The sequence below is a fragment of the Alosa alosa genome, chromosome 19 (genome assembly GCF_017589495.1).
Source record: "Alosa alosa isolate M-15738 ecotype Scorff River chromosome 19, AALO_Geno_1.1, whole genome shotgun sequence".
NCBI lineage: Eukaryota > Metazoa > Chordata > Actinopteri > Clupeiformes > Clupeidae > Alosa > Alosa alosa.
Window position 1 is genome coordinate 22359423 of NC_063207.1, and position 18514 is coordinate 22377936.

General features: G+C 40.6%; 1 protein-coding gene across 3 annotated transcripts in view; it reads right to left on the reverse strand.

Annotated features, from left to right (window-relative positions):
- Window positions 1-18514, reverse strand: part of alk (ALK receptor tyrosine kinase) — a 269021-nt gene that overhangs the window by 162434 nt on the left and 88073 nt on the right. Inside the window, exon 1 of one of the 3 annotated variants that reach the window (XM_048228500.1) lies at window positions 1634-1677. The exons of the other annotated variants lie outside the window; for them this stretch is intronic. Coding sequence (XP_048084457.1) covers window positions 1634-1664 — 31 coding nt within the window. The 5' untranslated portion in view covers window positions 1665-1677. Of the gene's footprint in view, window positions 1-1633; window positions 1678-18514 lie in introns of those variants that run through there. 3 annotated transcript variants of the gene reach the window in all.

Genomic DNA, 18514 nt, shown 5'->3' on the forward strand with positions numbered 1-18514 from the left:
ATCTGAGATGTAAGAGTTCAGTATAGGTTTAAGGTCTGGGGCAGGGATTTGACATTCTGTGACTTCTTCATTGAGGGCTTGCTTAGCAGCACTGTCCGCTTTCTCATTTCCCCTCAGACCAACATGGCCTGGGACCCAGCAAAAAACTACACTTAAGTTCTGGTTCTTTAGACGTTCTAGTTGATCAAGCTCAGCTTTGGTTGTACTTTTTGCGTGACATTAAAGCCTACTGGAAAGATTTTTAATTGCAATTTAATTGAATGCAATTTACTTTTACGACTAAATAAAATTAATTTATCCCTCTCACCCATAGTTTTCTATTTATTTACAAATGTACATAGGCCTACTGTAATTACATTTCTACATAGTTATTCTACTGATCTTTATACTATTCATCCTGCACATAAACGTATTCTTACTGCTCTTATAATGTTGTTTCTGTACTACAATGACACTGTTTCCACACTGCACATAGCTGTATTTTATGTACATATCTGTTATAAATTTGTCATATTGAATATCCATATTTATTCTGTTTTATTATATTCTGTTAATACACTGCATATATCTATATTATTATTTCTACTATTATAATGTTACTGCTACATCTACATACATTATTCTACTTATTGCATGAGATAACTGCTAATACACTGCACATATTTATATTTAATTCATATTACTCTAAACCACCTTCTGTAAATCAACTGTATACTACTGTCTACATTGCACTATATTTCTTGACCTGTCTCTGTATATTTCATCACCTTTCTATACTTTGCATCACATTGTATGTATACTGTAGCTACATGAATCACAGCTAAGATCCTTGGTTGCTATGAAGGCCAGTCGTTCTAAATGGATGGTTACTATGGCCAAAGGCCAGTTATCTCTGCGTTGTAAAGCGGACATATCCTAACTTTATCCTATTTTAAACATCTCTATTTTACTTAGCCTACTTCCATACAGTGACTCCTATTAAGAAGTGGCCACTTCATTCGCGCTTACCGTGATTCACGCAGCAACATTATTAAATTAATCTGTCACCATATGCCTATGCCAACGTTTGCAAAGAGGAGAATCTTTTAATTTGATTCACAATGAAACGTTACATTTAATGTACATGTAAACAATGAGTAGGCTAGTTTTGGTTGTTGTTGGTGGTGTTACTGCATCCCTTAGTTATGCCTACAATGCAAAATTGTTCCCTTGTGATTGTTAGATGCATTTCAAAACATCGCGACGTGAAATGCCACCACAAAACATTGTTTGTGAATCGGTCTTATTAGGAGTCCTTGCTTAAGCTGTCACAGACTCAGGCGCTACTTTTAGGGCTAAAATGCTTCCTGAATTACTCTTAGTAAAAATAGGAGTCCTAAAGTTACGAGTGAGGAAGTTATGAGTACAAGCATCTCATATCAAATGACCATGGCATTACGCTAAGCAACATAAATCTCATAACGTTACAGCAACATCTCCTCCCTATGACCTAGCTAGCTAGCTTCTAGCCACACAAGAAATGAATGATGTTAAAATCTCTGCTTACCATTCTAATAACAGAAGGGGCACATTTATGTGGACCACTACAACATGACTCATTATGTCTGTAACGTTAACTGTATAAAACACTTACTTTCATAAAGGAAGCACACCATCCAGCACATAGCCTACACATGGAATCCGATATTTTAGGTACTTGGCCACGAACTCAAAACGTGTCTCTCTGAAGCTCTGTTCTAGAATCTTTGTTCTGAAGTCTGTCCCCGTTGCTAAGCAACATCAAATAAACAAAATGACAGTCTTCCAGTATTAAATGTCTACGTGTGCTTCCGAATGGATGTGTGTGGTTTGCAATTAGAATAAACAAGAAATAACATTTCCAATCATTTCCCATGATAAATTACATAATATTTGCACCTTCCTTACTTGTGAATCTCACACCGTATTTCAAGTAGGCTACACTAGTGAAATGTAATACAACGTTGCCACCTAGCGTCCAGATGTAGGCTATTTAACATTAACGTGACATTGCTTGTTTAATCTTTCTTCAACTCCATGCTTTTAGGAAAACAATCTTTTTATCATAGTTCCCTCTTCAATGAGCGATTACCAGCTAGTTTTTGTAACAGAGATAGCTGTTTATTGTCCCTAGGTTTACAGAAACACTTATTCATATTAATACGTAGCCTATGGAGTGCTGCCGACCACTGTTCATTACATGGCCCAGAATGCCTTGCATGTCTTTAAAAAAGTCAAAGTCAAAGTCAAAGTCAGCTTTATTGTCAATTTCTTCACATGTTCCAGACATACAAAGAGATCGAAATTACGTTTCTCACTATCCCACGGTGAAGACAAGACATATTTGACCAATTTTAAGTCCACAGACAAACATAACATTCAAGTAAACAAAAAAGTAAGTAAATAAGTAAATAAGAGGGCACATATAATAATAATAATAATAAAAAAATAAGAGCAGCAAAATTTTGTTGAAATTGTGCATAGACAGTCAATAAAATACTAGTGCAAATACTGTAAAATACTATAAAATACTGTTTGACCTAAATAATAAAGAAAGTGGCATAGTGGTGCAAGTTATGTAAGAGCAGCAGAAGTGTTGTGTTTTCAGGACAACAACACCAAGTTGTAAAGTGTACAAGTGTGCAAGTGTTCAAGTGTGCAGGTGGAGTAGTGCAGGCGGCCATTGTGGGTCCAATGTCCAGGATGTTATGTAGCTGAGGGTGGAGGGGAGAGGAGGAGAGTTCAGCATCCTTACAGCTTGGTGTATGAAGCTGTTGGTGAGTCTGGTAGTCTTGGGAGGCGCAGGCTTCTGTACCTCTTCCCAGAGGGCAGTAGATCAAACAGATTGTGGCCGGGTGACTTGCATCACTCACAATTTTGAGTCGCCTTCTTGGGTGAGGTGGGTGGTGTAAATGTCCTTCAGGGAGGGGGAGGGTGAAGCACCAATGATCCTTCCAGCTGTGTTCACTATGCAGCAGGGCTTTCCTGTTGTATTCAGTGCAGCTTCCCGCCCCACACAGCGATACAGCTGGAGAGGATGCTCTCAATGGTGCCTCGGTAGAATGTGGTCATGATGGCTGGTGGAGCACTTGCTCGCCTGAGTTTTAAGCAGGAAGTACAGGCGGCTGAGCTCTCTTAGCCAGTGATGCAGTGTTGGTGGTCCAGGAGAGGTCTTCACTGATGTGCACCCCCAGGAATTTGGTGCTGCTCGCTCTCTCCACCACAGCACCGTCGATGGTCAGTGGCAGGTGTTGGGTGTGACCTCTCCGGTCACACCCAACAAAACAACACAGTAAAACCTAAATGCCCGTAAAAATATGCATTTGCATACTTGTAACATTTTTAATAATACTCTCCCATCATGATATGTAACAATAATGGAAAATTTAATTTGAATACCGTCAATGTGAAAACAACTCTATTATGTAAGCTATATATATGTAAGCTAAGAATTTTAAGATTGGGCAAGGTTGCCTGGAGACATTGTGCATACATGGAAGGCATTGTGATAGAAGGTGAATGGTGAAAAGTTGAGTGGTGAGAGTTACCAAATACCCGCAGGTGGTTTGCCAAATGAAGGAAGCTTTTGGAATATTTCTTTTTTTTTTGCCTATGCACCCTCACACTGGAGTCCCCAGTTCATATACAAAATTTGGTATCGATATGTGACAGTGTTCCTGAGATATGGACGACTTCCTGTTTCGACTTCGCCGCCGATTTCGTTTGGCTGTGACGGGCAAACGCTTTCGAAAATCAAAAATCCTTCCGCTAACATTTGTGAGGCTTGGTCCAAGGATAATGTACGTCAAGTTTCGTGGCGTTCGGACCAAATTTGTGACCTGTGAAAATTTAGTTTCGCTTTCTGTTCAATCCAATATGGCGGACGAACGGCACGCCCACCTGACGTCATCTTCGCGACCAACTTACACCGGTACTGACCGGACGTTTTAAAGTTGGAACGGTGTCTCTGTCTCAAAGGGCCTAGGCGCTAGGGCTGACAAAAAATTAGGGAGACGGGAAAAATAATAATAAAACTTAAGAAGAACAATAAGTGTGCTGCTTTGCAAGCACACTTAATTATTAGTATGATGGGACCTGGAAAAACCCATCACATGGTGAAATTTCACCAACTTAAGATTCTAATACCATCCTAGCAACAGGAACATTCTGGATGTTACTAGGATGGTATCAGAACTTAAGTTGGCGAAATTTCACTAGAGAGGTTTGAAATGAAGCAATAATCAAGGATTTTTGATTTCACCGTGTGATGGGTTTTCCCAGATCCCATCACAAATATTACTATATTTGCTGTTAAGATGTGAACTGTTGATAACAGGCAGACTACACCAGGCATGTAACTGAATAATCAATGGGACTGGCTACACTAGACGTGAACAAATTAGACCAGTATTATAAAACTATTTTTATGCTCCACGAATGGAATGCTTCAGTTCCGTGCCTAATGTGACCTGCCTGTTAGACTGCAAGATCATCACTGAATTGGATATGAAATAGTTGCGTATTATACATGTTGTTGCTGTTGTGGAAAAAATGTAACGTTTGCTTAAAATGTTCAGTTGTTGATAAATACAGGATACAGTATGAGATCCCCACACCATAGGCCATTACTTTGCATTACACCGCATTTCTGTTCATGGCATGCAGCGAATTCATCACAGCTGCCAATGGTCTTTTTTGTAGTGGTTATCATCCATCTCAGAACACAAGACTGCTCTTTCAATACCACCATTTATTATGTATGTTATTCTTGTGTGTTTGTAGAAAAATGTTAGCCTAGAAATCTAGACGCACCCTAGCGACGGCAAATTAATTTGCTCAGCCTGTACGTCTAGTATCAAACCATAGATATTTCTATTGGCTAACGCCGTGGACGTTATCCAATCACAGCGCTCTATTTTGTTAGAGAGTCATAAGGCAGACTTAACAGGGTGACGACAGTCCTACGACGGTGAACAACAAGGAAGGTGGCTATGGCGAACGAAGAGCGGTCGGCGTTGGCGTCAACTTTGGAGAAGTTGGACTTGTGCTTTTCTTTGAAAGTTGAGCAACACAATGCACTTAAGTCATTCCTTTCGAAGAAGGATGTATTTGCCGTTTTGCCAACCGGATACGGATATGGTCGTAGCGCTGGCCTATTGCATGCCTAGGCAGTTTGAAAGACAATTCTCTGCCCGCCCCTTGGATTAAGCGAGGTGAATGGGTCGATTCCAGACTATACATTTCAATGATATAGGATGGCCCGCCAGGCTAGAAAAATGTATTTTCTTATGCAGATGTTGATGCTGTTAACAATACCCTACATTCATTGGTATAACTTAGTATCATTGGTATCATGATGCACATCGCTGGCTTTCGAGTGCCATTGCATTCATTCAACTCAGCCATTTCACACCAGTGTTTTCAGTATCTGCAGGAGATAGCATCTTAATAGATATGATTTTTGTTCCCTAACAAGATATATGGTTTTGTCAGTTTTGCGTTTGAGTTTTTAGTCAGCATGTAATTATAAGGTCTGTGGTGAATCTGCCAGCAACAACAGTGCATCAATACTGTCCAGCTTCCAGAGGCCATGGGTGGCATGCCTCCCTTTGATCCAGCACAGCCTAGGGTTCCCAGACACCCAGGGAGATAGATCATTTGTGCTCAGAGGACAGAGAAAAAATGACACTGACATAAAACATTAATGCTGCCAATAAATAACATGACTACTTTGTTGTTGTTTCCACAACAGGATATAGCAACTACAGTCTTATTAGTCAATTTAGTCTCATAAACTTAAGTTACGTAAGTGTTTCGTTTGCATGAATTGATTGCATTTGTCCTGCTTGAATGCTTGCTGCTCTCCACATGCATTGAAATGCTATCAGCAAATTTAAAAGTGGGAAGTAATTTTAACTTCCATCTGCAACACTGGCAGCATGCTGTGATGAGAAGCATAGCTGCATTTAAACCTGCTTGGCAAATGTGTGAATAAGCGTTTCTGAAGGCTGCTTTTAAATCAGTGAGACACCTTATTTTCACCCCTCCGGTAGCTTTCACTAAACATCATTAAAAATGCATTCAAGTTAGAGGAAACCCTTGTAATTTGACTGTGGTTGTTCTGTTTCAATACTTAATCCCCAGGCAGAGACTGCAAGTTGCTGCCAGCGTCCCTTCACATAACGTTACATGGGGACACTGTTTGTAAGGTCAAACAGCTAGATTGATTAAACACCTCAAAAGACTTATAACACAACAACACGTTACACTTATATAGCACTTTTCTCAACACTCAAAGCGCTTCACATGGAAAGGGGGACCTCACTAACCACCACCAATGTGTAGCACCCACCCGAGTGATGCATGGCAGCCATTATGCGCCAGAACGCTCACCACACACCAGTTTGAGGTGGAGAGTGAGGGAGTGAATGAGCCAATTACAGTGGGGGATGATTGGGGGACCAGATTGAATGAGCCAGGTTGGAAATTTAGCCAGGGCACCGGGGAATCCCCTACTCTTTGCGATAAGTGCCATGGGATCTTTAATGAGTCAGGACCTCGGTTTAACGTCTCATCCGAAAGACGGCATGTCCTACAGTACAGTGTCCCCGTCACTGCACTGGGGCATTGGGATCGATCTTTTTTGGCCAGAGGGAAGACTGCCACCTACTGACCACACAACACCACTTCCAGCAGCAACCTAGTTTGGGGGGAACATCTGAGAAACTTGCGGCGAGGTCAATCTCTGTATTCCACGCAATGAACAGTCCCTTAGACCAGTGTACTTGGCACTAGGAAAACCTTGGCTTCAGCCCTGAGAGCCACTAATCATTTCTAATGACGACTAAGAGTTGATCAATAGTAAACAGGGGTTGAGGGGTAGCCCAAGCTCTGCCTCTCTGTCTCAAGGACCACTCCAGTTCAGACTAATCAGCAGACCGGCGAAACGGGGAGAAGTGATTTCAGCCGTGCTCAGAGTACGCTTAAACTGGGTGGTCTTGGTAGTGGTATGGAAGGCTCTGACTATCTCCCTCTGCCACTTCCTCCCTATTATCATAAGGCTCTTTTCTATTTATACCATGTCCTGTGACTGCATGTCAGCCTCGTTCAGAGCGTAACTTATGAAGTGTCTCTTTTCTCCCTCCCTCCCTCCCATGCCTCGTGTCCCCTTTCTGTTCCATTGGGCACCTCCATCACACGCTTGCTTTGGTCTCTGTAGCCACCATGTTTGATAATGTGAGTCCTCCGTCGTTTGGTCAATGAGGCTTAACCCACACACTTCATACTGTAAGTGGCACATAGTGCTACAGTATCAGTATGAATTCACTGTTTTTCTGTCACTATCTTTTCCCCACTCTCTCTCTCTCTGTCTCTCTCTCTCTCTCTCTCTCTCTTTAACATACACACACACACACACACTTCTCATATACCGTCTCTCTCTCTCAGAAAAAAATAACCCCAGAGCAAAACAGTGCGAAGTGAAGGGAGAAAGACATGTTTGATGGGACATGATATACTCTTGTGCTCGTGGGCTTTGTGTGGTGGTAGTGCAATGATCCTGAAATAAATTCAATTACCCGTGGTAGAGCAGCAAGGGACTAGCGTTTGCAACACTTGATACTTGGAAACACCCATCTGCCTGAAGAGACACTGATAGAATACTGAGACAGGTGATGGAAGTATTAACAGCTATTTTGTCAAATATCCATCAATCAATAGTCAACAAAATTAAGTCAATTAAAAATGTCATATCCATAAAAAAAACATTAACCACAAAAACATGGCAGTAAAGCATGAATCTATTACACTCTTTTTTCACCTTAAAATAATGGCCTCAAACGCATTGACGGTACACTGACTCAGAATAGGAAGAATGGTGTCTCGGTCATTGCCTCTTTGTGCCTGGAACTCCTGGAATTGCACTGTGTAACTTTGGTGTACCGTACAGGAAACTGACCCTTTCCATCACTTTTAGATGCACTGGGTAACCCTTAAGAGCCATTTTCCTACGTATGAAGATCCAATAGATTTTCTTGGATCTCTGCACATTGAAAATGACGCTAAAGGTGTTCTACCCATGCTGAAATTTGACACCAAGGGGTAGATGTCAATCCTTAAAGCATGTTGCTTTAAGAGAAAATAATTCAGATCCCATTTTATTCTGCAGCAAAAATGTGTGTATACTTTACGTAACCGCTATTGTGGTACAGATTCCCACATAACATCTAAAATCCAAAGGCAGATGGATGGGACTAGGAGACTCTTTATCATTTATGCATTCATAAGCCTGTGTGAGTTGCTGACACAGAATTTTAATATGGGAGTATGTCATTGAATTCCTGTCTTCTTAGATTCTGTAGATCATACCAACATAACTCTGCTGAATGACCACAGTGTTGGCAGAGGACATGTTTATTGGGGATGAATGGAGCGGACACAGATGCATGTGATGTAAATATAAAATTATTAAAATGAAGTGTTGAAATATTATTATGATGGATTGACAGTAGCCCAGCCCTGTCCAAATCATGTAGTATTTAATGTCCATTGGAAAACCACAACAACAAACCAACTCTGAAAACTGATTAGTTGACACTTATCCTCTCACTAATCATTAGTAGGCTACATATGTTCTGCCTCCCAACATCTTCTCATCATTCCTATATGCACCACATTCAGTAGACTAAATATCACTCTCTGTTTAGCTGCCATAGCATCATGGCACCTAAGCACCTTGTAATGTGTACTAATGTTTGATGTTTAAAAATGTTTGATTGTCAAGTCAAGTTAAGTCACTTTATTTATTTATATAGCACATTTAAAAACAACAAGAGTTGACCCAACGTGTGTCCCAAGTAAGGCAGAGAAGCAAAGGTACACATAGAAAATGAGCCCAGAGTTACAAGGGTTGAAAGGAGGGAAGCCATAAAAGATAAAAATATATAAAAAATAAATGGATAAATTCAACTAATTGACTACATGTTGCAATGGAGTTTGTGCACCCTTGAAAGTAGAGGCCCAAAGCTTAACGGCACTATTCAGTATTCAGGTGTTCCTTTAAATTGCTGCAGTTGAGTGCACATTGCAGTCACTGCATGATTGTAGTTTTTTTCTCATACAGAGGATTAGATGGCCAAAAAGTGTTTGAAACCCATTTCCTTTCCTCCTCTTCTCTTTTTTTTAAAAACCCAAATCATCAGACTTGCTATCCTAGCAATAAATTAATCTGATGCCTTAATGTCACATTGCTATTACTCTGCTTGAGGGCCATTATGCAAAGAAAAACACAAAACAACAAGGTATAGCATGGTATACAACCCTTCATGAGCAAACGCTTCAGCACTCTCTATCCATATAGTCACACTGACCCTAAACCCTTTTACAGCATCTTACTCTAGCCATTAACCCAAGGCTGTGCAGGCACTACAAACAAGCCACAAAGAGAAGATACACTACCTAAGCTCTTGGGCTTATTGTGCTCTGACCAGGTTCTCAAATGTCTGAAAGAGTAAAGATCCACAAAGTAAAGCCTTGGTGTTTGTACTTGCCTGAATGCTACTGTAAGGCTCATGCAACCAAAGGTGTATTCTACAACAGAGACACACACATATCCATGCACATGCACACACACCCAACATAGACACACACATATCCATGCACACACACACCCAACAGACACACACCCATATCCATGCACACACACACCCAACAGAGACACACGCATATCCCCCAACAGAGACACACACATATCCATGCACACACACACACACAACATAGACACACATCCATACACACGCACACACACACACACACACACACACACACACACACACATCCAACAGAGACGCGCAAATATACATGCACACACACACACTCAACCGAGACACACACATATCCCCGCACACACACACACACCCAACAGAGACACACACATATCCCCCAACAGAGACACACATATATCCATGCGCACACACACACACACCCAACACACTCAATGAATTTTGTTGAATATTTTTAGAAATCAAATGTGCGACAAGGAATAGCCATAACTTCCCATACATTCCTTTCAGAAGTGCGTGTTGGGGACAAAAGCACTTTTTTTAAGCTTACTTAGCTAAGTTGAGAATGTAACTGAACTGTGAATGTCTATACAGTGCATAGTATGCCAAACACATTGTTTAAATTGGGTAGCCTATTTGAACTTCACTGGTAATGAGCCTTGAGTCTAAATAATTTCTAAAACTATCATACCACAGTGGAAAATCCCAAATCAAATATTCACAAAATCAAAAATCAAATATTCTGTATGATCAAATATTTAGCATTCACTTGTCATAAGCTTGCATCCCTCGACACCCATGTTTTCTGCCTTATGTTTGGGACCTAGAGGCTGTGAATAGTACTGTTTACATGATTCCTGTTGTGCACTATTGTTTTTAGAATTCCCTTCTGAATGTGTCTTTGTTTTGTATCGAGAACAGACAAGGTTTACTTTAACATTTGGTGCTTCAGTAAAACTTTGCCTATATTCGTCAAGTGATATGACTTTGATATTAGAGAAAACTGCCGTCCCTTGATGCATGGAATGGGGGAAAGGAAAGGGTTGGGGGAGACTTGCCTGTCCCCGATATCTGCAGTTTTATATAATTTATCGATACACGTGAGTCCTATCGTGTCCAACCAGTTACAGTAAATGATAAGAGCAACAGATTTTTCTGTCTGTTTTATTCTGTATCTGTCATTCTCTGAGAAGCTTCAGTCTGAGGTCCACCCTCCAAAGCCTTCACCATGTCACAGAACTGTCACAAAATCTCAACATCTCAATTTCATTGTCAGACAGTCAGACATACAGTATGATCGGCTGAGTGAATTTGTTCTGCTTCTATAATGTGGGAGTCATCTACCAAAAAACAGGTTTTAAACCAGATTACATTATCTTTTTTGTTTTGTTTTGCTTACAAAACAACCTGTTTGCGCCAGCAAATGCTAGCACTATTAAAATGTTTGCTGTTCACCCATGACTATTCTTGCCTGATCTTGACAAATCAATCATTAGTAGGATTTTTCCTGTCCTGTGATATTTGCTTTTGCTAATAAGCTTGTGTGGCTGTAGACTGTTACTCGAGTTTTGTTTCTGCAAGAAATATATGTATTCAAATGCGCCAGTACCAGCATGCTCATTTGAACTGATATCACACAATTACGGCTTTGAAATGGCCCACATACCAGGGAAATTAACAAAAATGGAAATAATGAAAATCTTGATGATTTGGACTGAGCATATTATAAAGTATGGGAGATTGTTGACTGTTTTATGCAGACTAATAGAGATCGATGTAAACAACTTATTAAGTCATCAGTCTATGAATCAGAATGGTGAAATCCATATATCCATATAATCCAAACATATGGGTATTATTGTATCTGTGCTCAAAAGAAGGTTTATTTTGTTATTTTGTAACACCATCTATTAAGCCATCAGAAGTTCAGTAGTGAAGTGCTCTATCAGGTGGTGTTGCTAATAAATAAGGCCATATAAAAGCATCAATGATCAAGACGAGCGGCTAATTCTTATGTGGACACTGCAGGTCTGACGCTGACAGCTTAATTCATCAGCAGGCATAATCATCACTGCCCATCAAAAGGACTGTGAAGATGGCTCTTACAATATGAAGGAATTGATGATGTGGAACCGGGTGATAGCACAACTGATGTTGACAGTGCTGCTGTTGTCGATGGTGATCATGGTGATAGTGATAGTGATCGTGGTGGTGGGTATGACTGGGTGATGATGAACAAATATCAGGTTTCTCCTGTAACCATTTGTGTGACAGTGCAATGAATAAGCTGAAAGGGATCACAGTAAATCATGCACATTTCTCTCCTAATTTCTATCGTAACACCCCCAATCATCACCACTTTTGTTCAGAAATTCTAAAACAACGATGTTTTTTAACACTTCAAAATAACATTTACTAAATGAATCTTACATTTTTCAGTAGCCATAGATGTGTAGATTTGAACAAAATCTGGTTTGGTTCTTAACGGGAGCATTTACTGCCTGAAATATCCGATTTTGTTTACCACGCTCGGAGTTATAGTGCTGGCCTGATGGGTCGCCTATTTACACCGTTTCAACGGCACATGGACGGTTAGACCGAGAATTCTCGTCGTGAAATTAAAATTCCACTGGAGCTCCAAGCGGTTGTGTACACGCAGCCTTACAACACTGTTTACAGCTCCTCGAGTCACGGTAAAATGTCATTTTTGGTACATAGCTAATTTAGATACACCTATGTTGTGCGTGGTTGCGTTTCTATAGGAGTCCGCTGTCTTGGTTTGTATAGAAATTGATATTAAGTGACACATACACGCACGCAAGACGGTGGAAATACGGGACCGGTGGAAATAGGGGGAGTTACGATACAGTTTCTCCAGGCGAGAGATCCCCTGCTCCATAATGTGTCTTTGCAACATTGCAAATATTGTGGAATGCTGTCAATACATTGAGTAGGTGGTTTGGTTAAAAAAATATTTAAAGCAATACTAGTCGCATATAAAAGCATACTTTACAAGTGTTAAATTCCTGAAAACTATTCAATGGAATGAAAAAGGGAAAAAAAATATTGACACCATACATATATGATAACAAAGTTGTAAAATGTATAGCTCCTGTTGACACATATATTCTTGTATGTCAGTCTATGACATAAAATCCACAACCTCTATTTTCAACAATATTTCAGCCCCACCAGGTCATGATCCCCAAGGCCTAGTCTGGCCTACCATGATGTTGAAATTACTGCACAATTGAAGCTGAGCAGCAAGAAATGGACTCAGATTAGATATCAGTGGCTCAGATGAGGGACGGAGGCCAATCACCCTGGCACAGGTGTAATAGGCTTGTCAAGGGGCCAGAGGAAGGTGCTAAACTCTTTTTAAAAGGCCACTGTGGCAGTTATCTCTTTGCAGTTGATGGAGGTAAACATTGAGAGGGGCTGATAGATAGATCTGTTCTCATCAAAGGAGAGAGACATCTGCAAATGCAAAGATGTAAAAAATAGTTTGACAGTATTTACAGAACCAAGCATTACTCCATTTCTATAAAATTGAAGTGACATTTAGATTTTGTGGAACATTTATTACTAAATAGATAGATTTCTTCTGTTCTGCCTTACACACATTATTCTAAACACTGCAAAAATTAAATCTAACCAATTAAGATTAAGATTTGTTATTAAGATTAAACAATCTATTTGGTATTGTTTTTTGTATAAAGACACTTACTGTACCTAGTGCTCTCTTGTAAGATCATTTTGACTTAATTTAATAAGAGTTTGACTTATTTTAAGGAGTTTTATCAAGACAATTTGCTCAACGGACTGGCAGACAAATGTGCTTGTTTTTAAGACAAATTTGCTTAACGCACTCAGTCAAATTTGTTGATGAAAAGTTTTAAAACAAGTCAAACTCTTATTAAACAAAGTCCAATGATTTTGGACTAGATAGCGCTAGATACTGAAAACAATACCAACTAGATTTGTTGACCTTGATATGAGATTAACATCAGAGACTTTCTAATGAGGAGACACAGCACTCAAAAAATCCTCCATAGAAATGCATGGGGTTAGTTTGTAATGCCAATATGGCCGTTGTCTACACATATCACACCCCTTCCGTGGCAAAACGTCGACATGTGAATACATTGAGCCAATCATGTGGTGTGATGTGAATACATTGAGCCAATCATATGGTGTGTTATGAAGACATCGTGCCAATCATGTGTTGTGAACTCGCCGCTGGAGCAAGATGTTGTGAAGCCTTGCACACGCGCATTTCTGCCAAAAAGGATGCCCGATGAGTGCCCAAAAAGTGTGTAAAAAAAAGTATGGCTGCCGAGTGGAGGGACTTGCCTAAAATAACTTTGTTAACATCACTTGGTTAGATTTTTTTTAGACAAGCAGTTTTTGCAGTGAACATACATATTCTTTATAAGCTATACATATTTTTTAGTATACAGCTAATAGGACAGCATCCATTGAGCACACAATGAGTGCTCATAAATGTATGTCGCCACACTAAGACAAACATTGACTTGTCGGTTCAGTGTGAATAACTATTTTAGAACACTTTAGAGACTTTTCTTTCTTGGTCTAAGACATTCCTAAAAGAAATGTCTTTCTCAGTAGGAAAACCTTGATGTAGGCTATATGATACTGTCTTTAATTAATCTTTGAAATATTTCAGGATGTTTATACACTCATTCAAAAGTTGTTTTTATCTTTTAAAAGTCCTTGATAATTTGTGTTTGTTTGAAAACGTAGCAGGGAGATACAGACAGCACACTGAGTATCTCAATCCCCTTCTCTTGGTCTTATCTACATTTCCACACTCCTGGTCTACGGATATTCAGATAAACAGACCTCTCTTTGAGGTGATTTCTGAAACTCTTGGTGTTCACTCTGGCATTCAGAACACGGACCAGAAAACACTATCCATCAATAAAGAACTGTCCCCTGTATAAAAGTGGATGTGATTTACTGATATGCCATCCTGCTCTTACCATACCCACATAATCTTGAAGTTAATGCAATATGGGCTGGCTTTTAAAAAGTGAAGCGGTACTCCATAAATCTGAGGTGCTGGTTTGACCTCCTCCTCTCTTTCCCTCCCTTCCTCCCTCCATTTCTTTCCCTCTCTCTTCTCGCTCTCTCCCTTCCTCTCTCTCTCTCTGCTTCGCCACGAAGCCCACTAAATTCCCACTGTCATCTGCTTGGGTTCCTGGGAGTCATGGTTCAGACCAGTAATTGGTTAGGCTAGGATCCATATTTTAGCTATACCATATGATAGGATTTGCTTACACGTAGCCTATATGATTGGCTTACTATGGATCTTTTTGTGGATTTATTGTGCCTAAATGGATTGGCATTTTGGATGGTTTTGCTCTTAATTGTAGGCTAATCACTTTTCAGGATAGTTTTTTTGTTGGGGCATGGATTTAGCTGAAAGGCAATAACATCAAAAATAATTTAAATTACTATGTATCATAACTAGATGCACCACATACCGGTACATGACCGCCACATGGTGTTGCCACCTGCTACACAAAGAAGATAAAGCTTCCCATGTTCTCATGCCCTGCAATTCACGCCTCCCCAGTCCTCTCCATTCCCTACGCCTGTCTCACATGCTCTCCACTTGGTTACTCAGTGATTAACAATTCAAGACAGTACAAAACAGTACACGCAGTCTGAACTGCTTGAAGTATTTAAACATCAAGTTCAACTGTGTGTGTGTGTGTGTGTGTGTGTGTGTGTGTGTGTGTGTGTGTGTGTGTGTGTGTGTGTGTGTGTGTGTGTGTGTGTGTGTGTGTGTGTGTGTGTGTGTGTGAGAGAGAGAGAGAGAGAGAGAGAAAAGAGAGAAAAGAAAGAAAAAATTCTGACTGAAAATTCTGTCAGGGAGTACAAAAAGGATCCTACATATCAAATTTTGTGCAGTTCACATTTTCTCGCCTCAACATACTGTATTGGCGATTGAAGTGTCTGAATTTGTATGTACGTCTGTCACTAGGTAGCGCTACACCACAAATGAGTGGTTATGGGCTTGGTTGATGCACCTCCTTGAAACCAACATACCAAGTATTTTGTAATCTTGGGCATAATGGTTGGCGAGTTATTCAGTGAAAAATGCTTTCAGCCTACCCAGCTTTCACTGAGTCCTGTGCAGGAGTCCACGGCTAGCGCTAGAATATTATTATGCATCCATTTACTCATGAAGAAAGAGAGGGTTTCTGTAATTTACAGCAGTATGACATTATACTATCAAAAGAACTAGTCCCCCACGGTGCCTGTTGACCTGTAATCAGAACACAGCTCCCATGCAATCGACTAGTAGGAACTAAATGTAAGTCATCAACTGGACAGTCGTTTTATGCTATCTTACCAAGGCACTTTTTAATAACATGTTGAGTCTAGTCAGTGGCAAGGAAATTTTTTACTTTTCCATAACCCTAATGCATTTAAGTTTTCATTACAGGTTTTTAGCATTAAGTCAATACTTTACTTATATTGTTTGTTTATATGCAGAGTGAAAATTTGCCCACCCTAAAATGCCCACAGCAGGATGATCCTGGGGTACCATTTACGTGTTCCATTGTATTGTTATTGCACCAGCAAGTGTCAGATTTGACAGAAAAGGAAAATTGGAGTTTGGAGCAGCAAAAACAATCCTAGAGGAAACTTTCCATTCACCATTCATATTCATGTCCACCCATTCTCAGTCTGCACAATAGTCCTGACCACGACACTTCCTTGATTACCTTGTTCAAGTTGAAATGGTCAGCAGGCATCAGCCACATGCTAGAAGACATGGAAATTGGTGCCAGGTTCTGCCAACATACTTGTAAAAAAACAGCTTCTCAGTAATTACTATTAATGAATACTTCCCTTACACCGGATGAAATGAAGGGCATGAGAGAAAGAAAGTAAGAGAGAGAGAGAGAGAGAGAGAGAGAGATGCAGATACAGCAAAAAGGGGAAGTGGCTTAGGGAATAATGCCCCTACTTTCAGTTCTAACAGCACCCCTGTGGATCACCCATTCAAAAACCCCTGCCAACACATCAGGCAGTCTGATGATGCCACTGCAGGGAGAATTCTATGTCAAATCACCATGTTCAAGACAACCACCTGAGGCGGATGATAGTCTGCTGTTGGTGATAGACAACAGCATGGAAAAGCTTAACTTGAAGAGTGCATCCAGGACATATTTCATATCGCCCCCCTCCAGACAGACAAAAGGTGATAAAAGAGTTGACTGCTCTTCCAGCAATCAAAAAAAGGGCTGTCACAAAAAAAACACCATGATATGTATTATCTGCCATAGACACAAAAGCCATGACATTGTCCTTGCACGCCGTGGATGTGCTGGTGGGTTTCATGGCGCTGTCTTCAAAACTGACATAATTTATGAAATGTTCCATCTCGTTTTCAGGCCACTAGTGCATCGCGGTGATGTGAGAATTCAATCCCAGTTATAGATCACTGCCCTGTGCCTGACACACTGACTGGCAGGTTCAAAACACCTAGAGGAAACAGAGTTGTTTTGCCACTCATTTGAGTGCCAGCTGACAAAAAAAAACGAGGAGAAGAGGAGTAAACGCCAAGGCCTAATTTGCCACCAGGAGAACAGTTTTATATGCCAGGTGTTACAGTGCGGCGTCTGGCCTTTTGGACAGGCCGCATTGTGCTGCAGCTGTCTGGACGGCAAATCACCCGTGTGAGCGCAGTGCCACCGAATGCTCCTGTCCGCATCGCCAAGCCGTCCTCCCCAAGCCTCACATTTCAGAGCTAATTTCGAAGGGGTCACAGTTAGAAAAGAAGGAGGGCAGACCAGCGCGAGTGCAAACACGGACGCCGATGGACCATGGCCACCACCGCACAATAAAGGCTAAAGTGAGAGACAGAAAGATAATCACAGACACGGGTAGAACAAACCGCATTTTCCCAGCAGGTACAACACCAAATAAATGGGTAGCTGAACATCTGCCTTCTTTTGCAGACACACACACACACACACATACACACATACACGTGCACGCACATACGTACGCTCACACACACACACGCACGCACATATGTGTGCACATACACACAAACGAACAATCAATACACAAAGACACATATGGAGAAGAAACAGTATTTGAGTGTATATACTCTAATGTTTACTGTATGACACTGCAAATTCATGAATGAAAAAAATATATAAAATGAGAATTTAGTTCTTCTTTCTTTCTTTCTTTCTTTCTTTCTTTCTTTCTTTCTTTCTTTCTTTCTTTCTTTCCTGGTGGTCAATATCAATAAAAGCTCTTGCCTCATATATTCACCCTGTATGCCCTTCAAAGCTTACCCTCTTCAGTCTGACTTTTCTTCAATCTCTTCTTGGCCTCTGCTCTCATCTCTATCTCTCTGTGATTTCTATGTCAGTGACTGAATCAGTCAATCTCTCACATTCAATGTCTCTCCTTCAGTCACTGCACGTCCTCAGCTTCATAACCTAATAGTCTTTTTCACCAATCTTACCTCGAAACTACTCTCTCTCTCTCCCCTATCCCTCTCCCTCTCTCCCTCTTCCTCTCTTCCCTCTCCCTCTCTCTTTCTACCTCTGTGGTTATGTTGTATTTCTATGACATAATCTGTAGCTTGGTATTTCCCTCCTCCATATCTTCCTTCTTCCATCCCGATCTGTTCTGCTCTCTTAGTGTCTACAGTAGTCCACCTGCTCTCAGTTAGCACTCCAACAACCTTGTTTCTTTCCGTCTCAAACCTTCTCTTCTCCCATTTCCTCTCCTCTCACCCACTCTTTCTCTTCCTCTCCTCCTCTCCTCACCCACTCCTTCTCCTCCTATTCTCTTGTCTTCTCTCTGTTTTACCCCCTCACTCCTGTTTCTCTGTTTTTAGCCCCTCATTCATGTGAGTGCTCATGCCTCTGAAGCAGTGG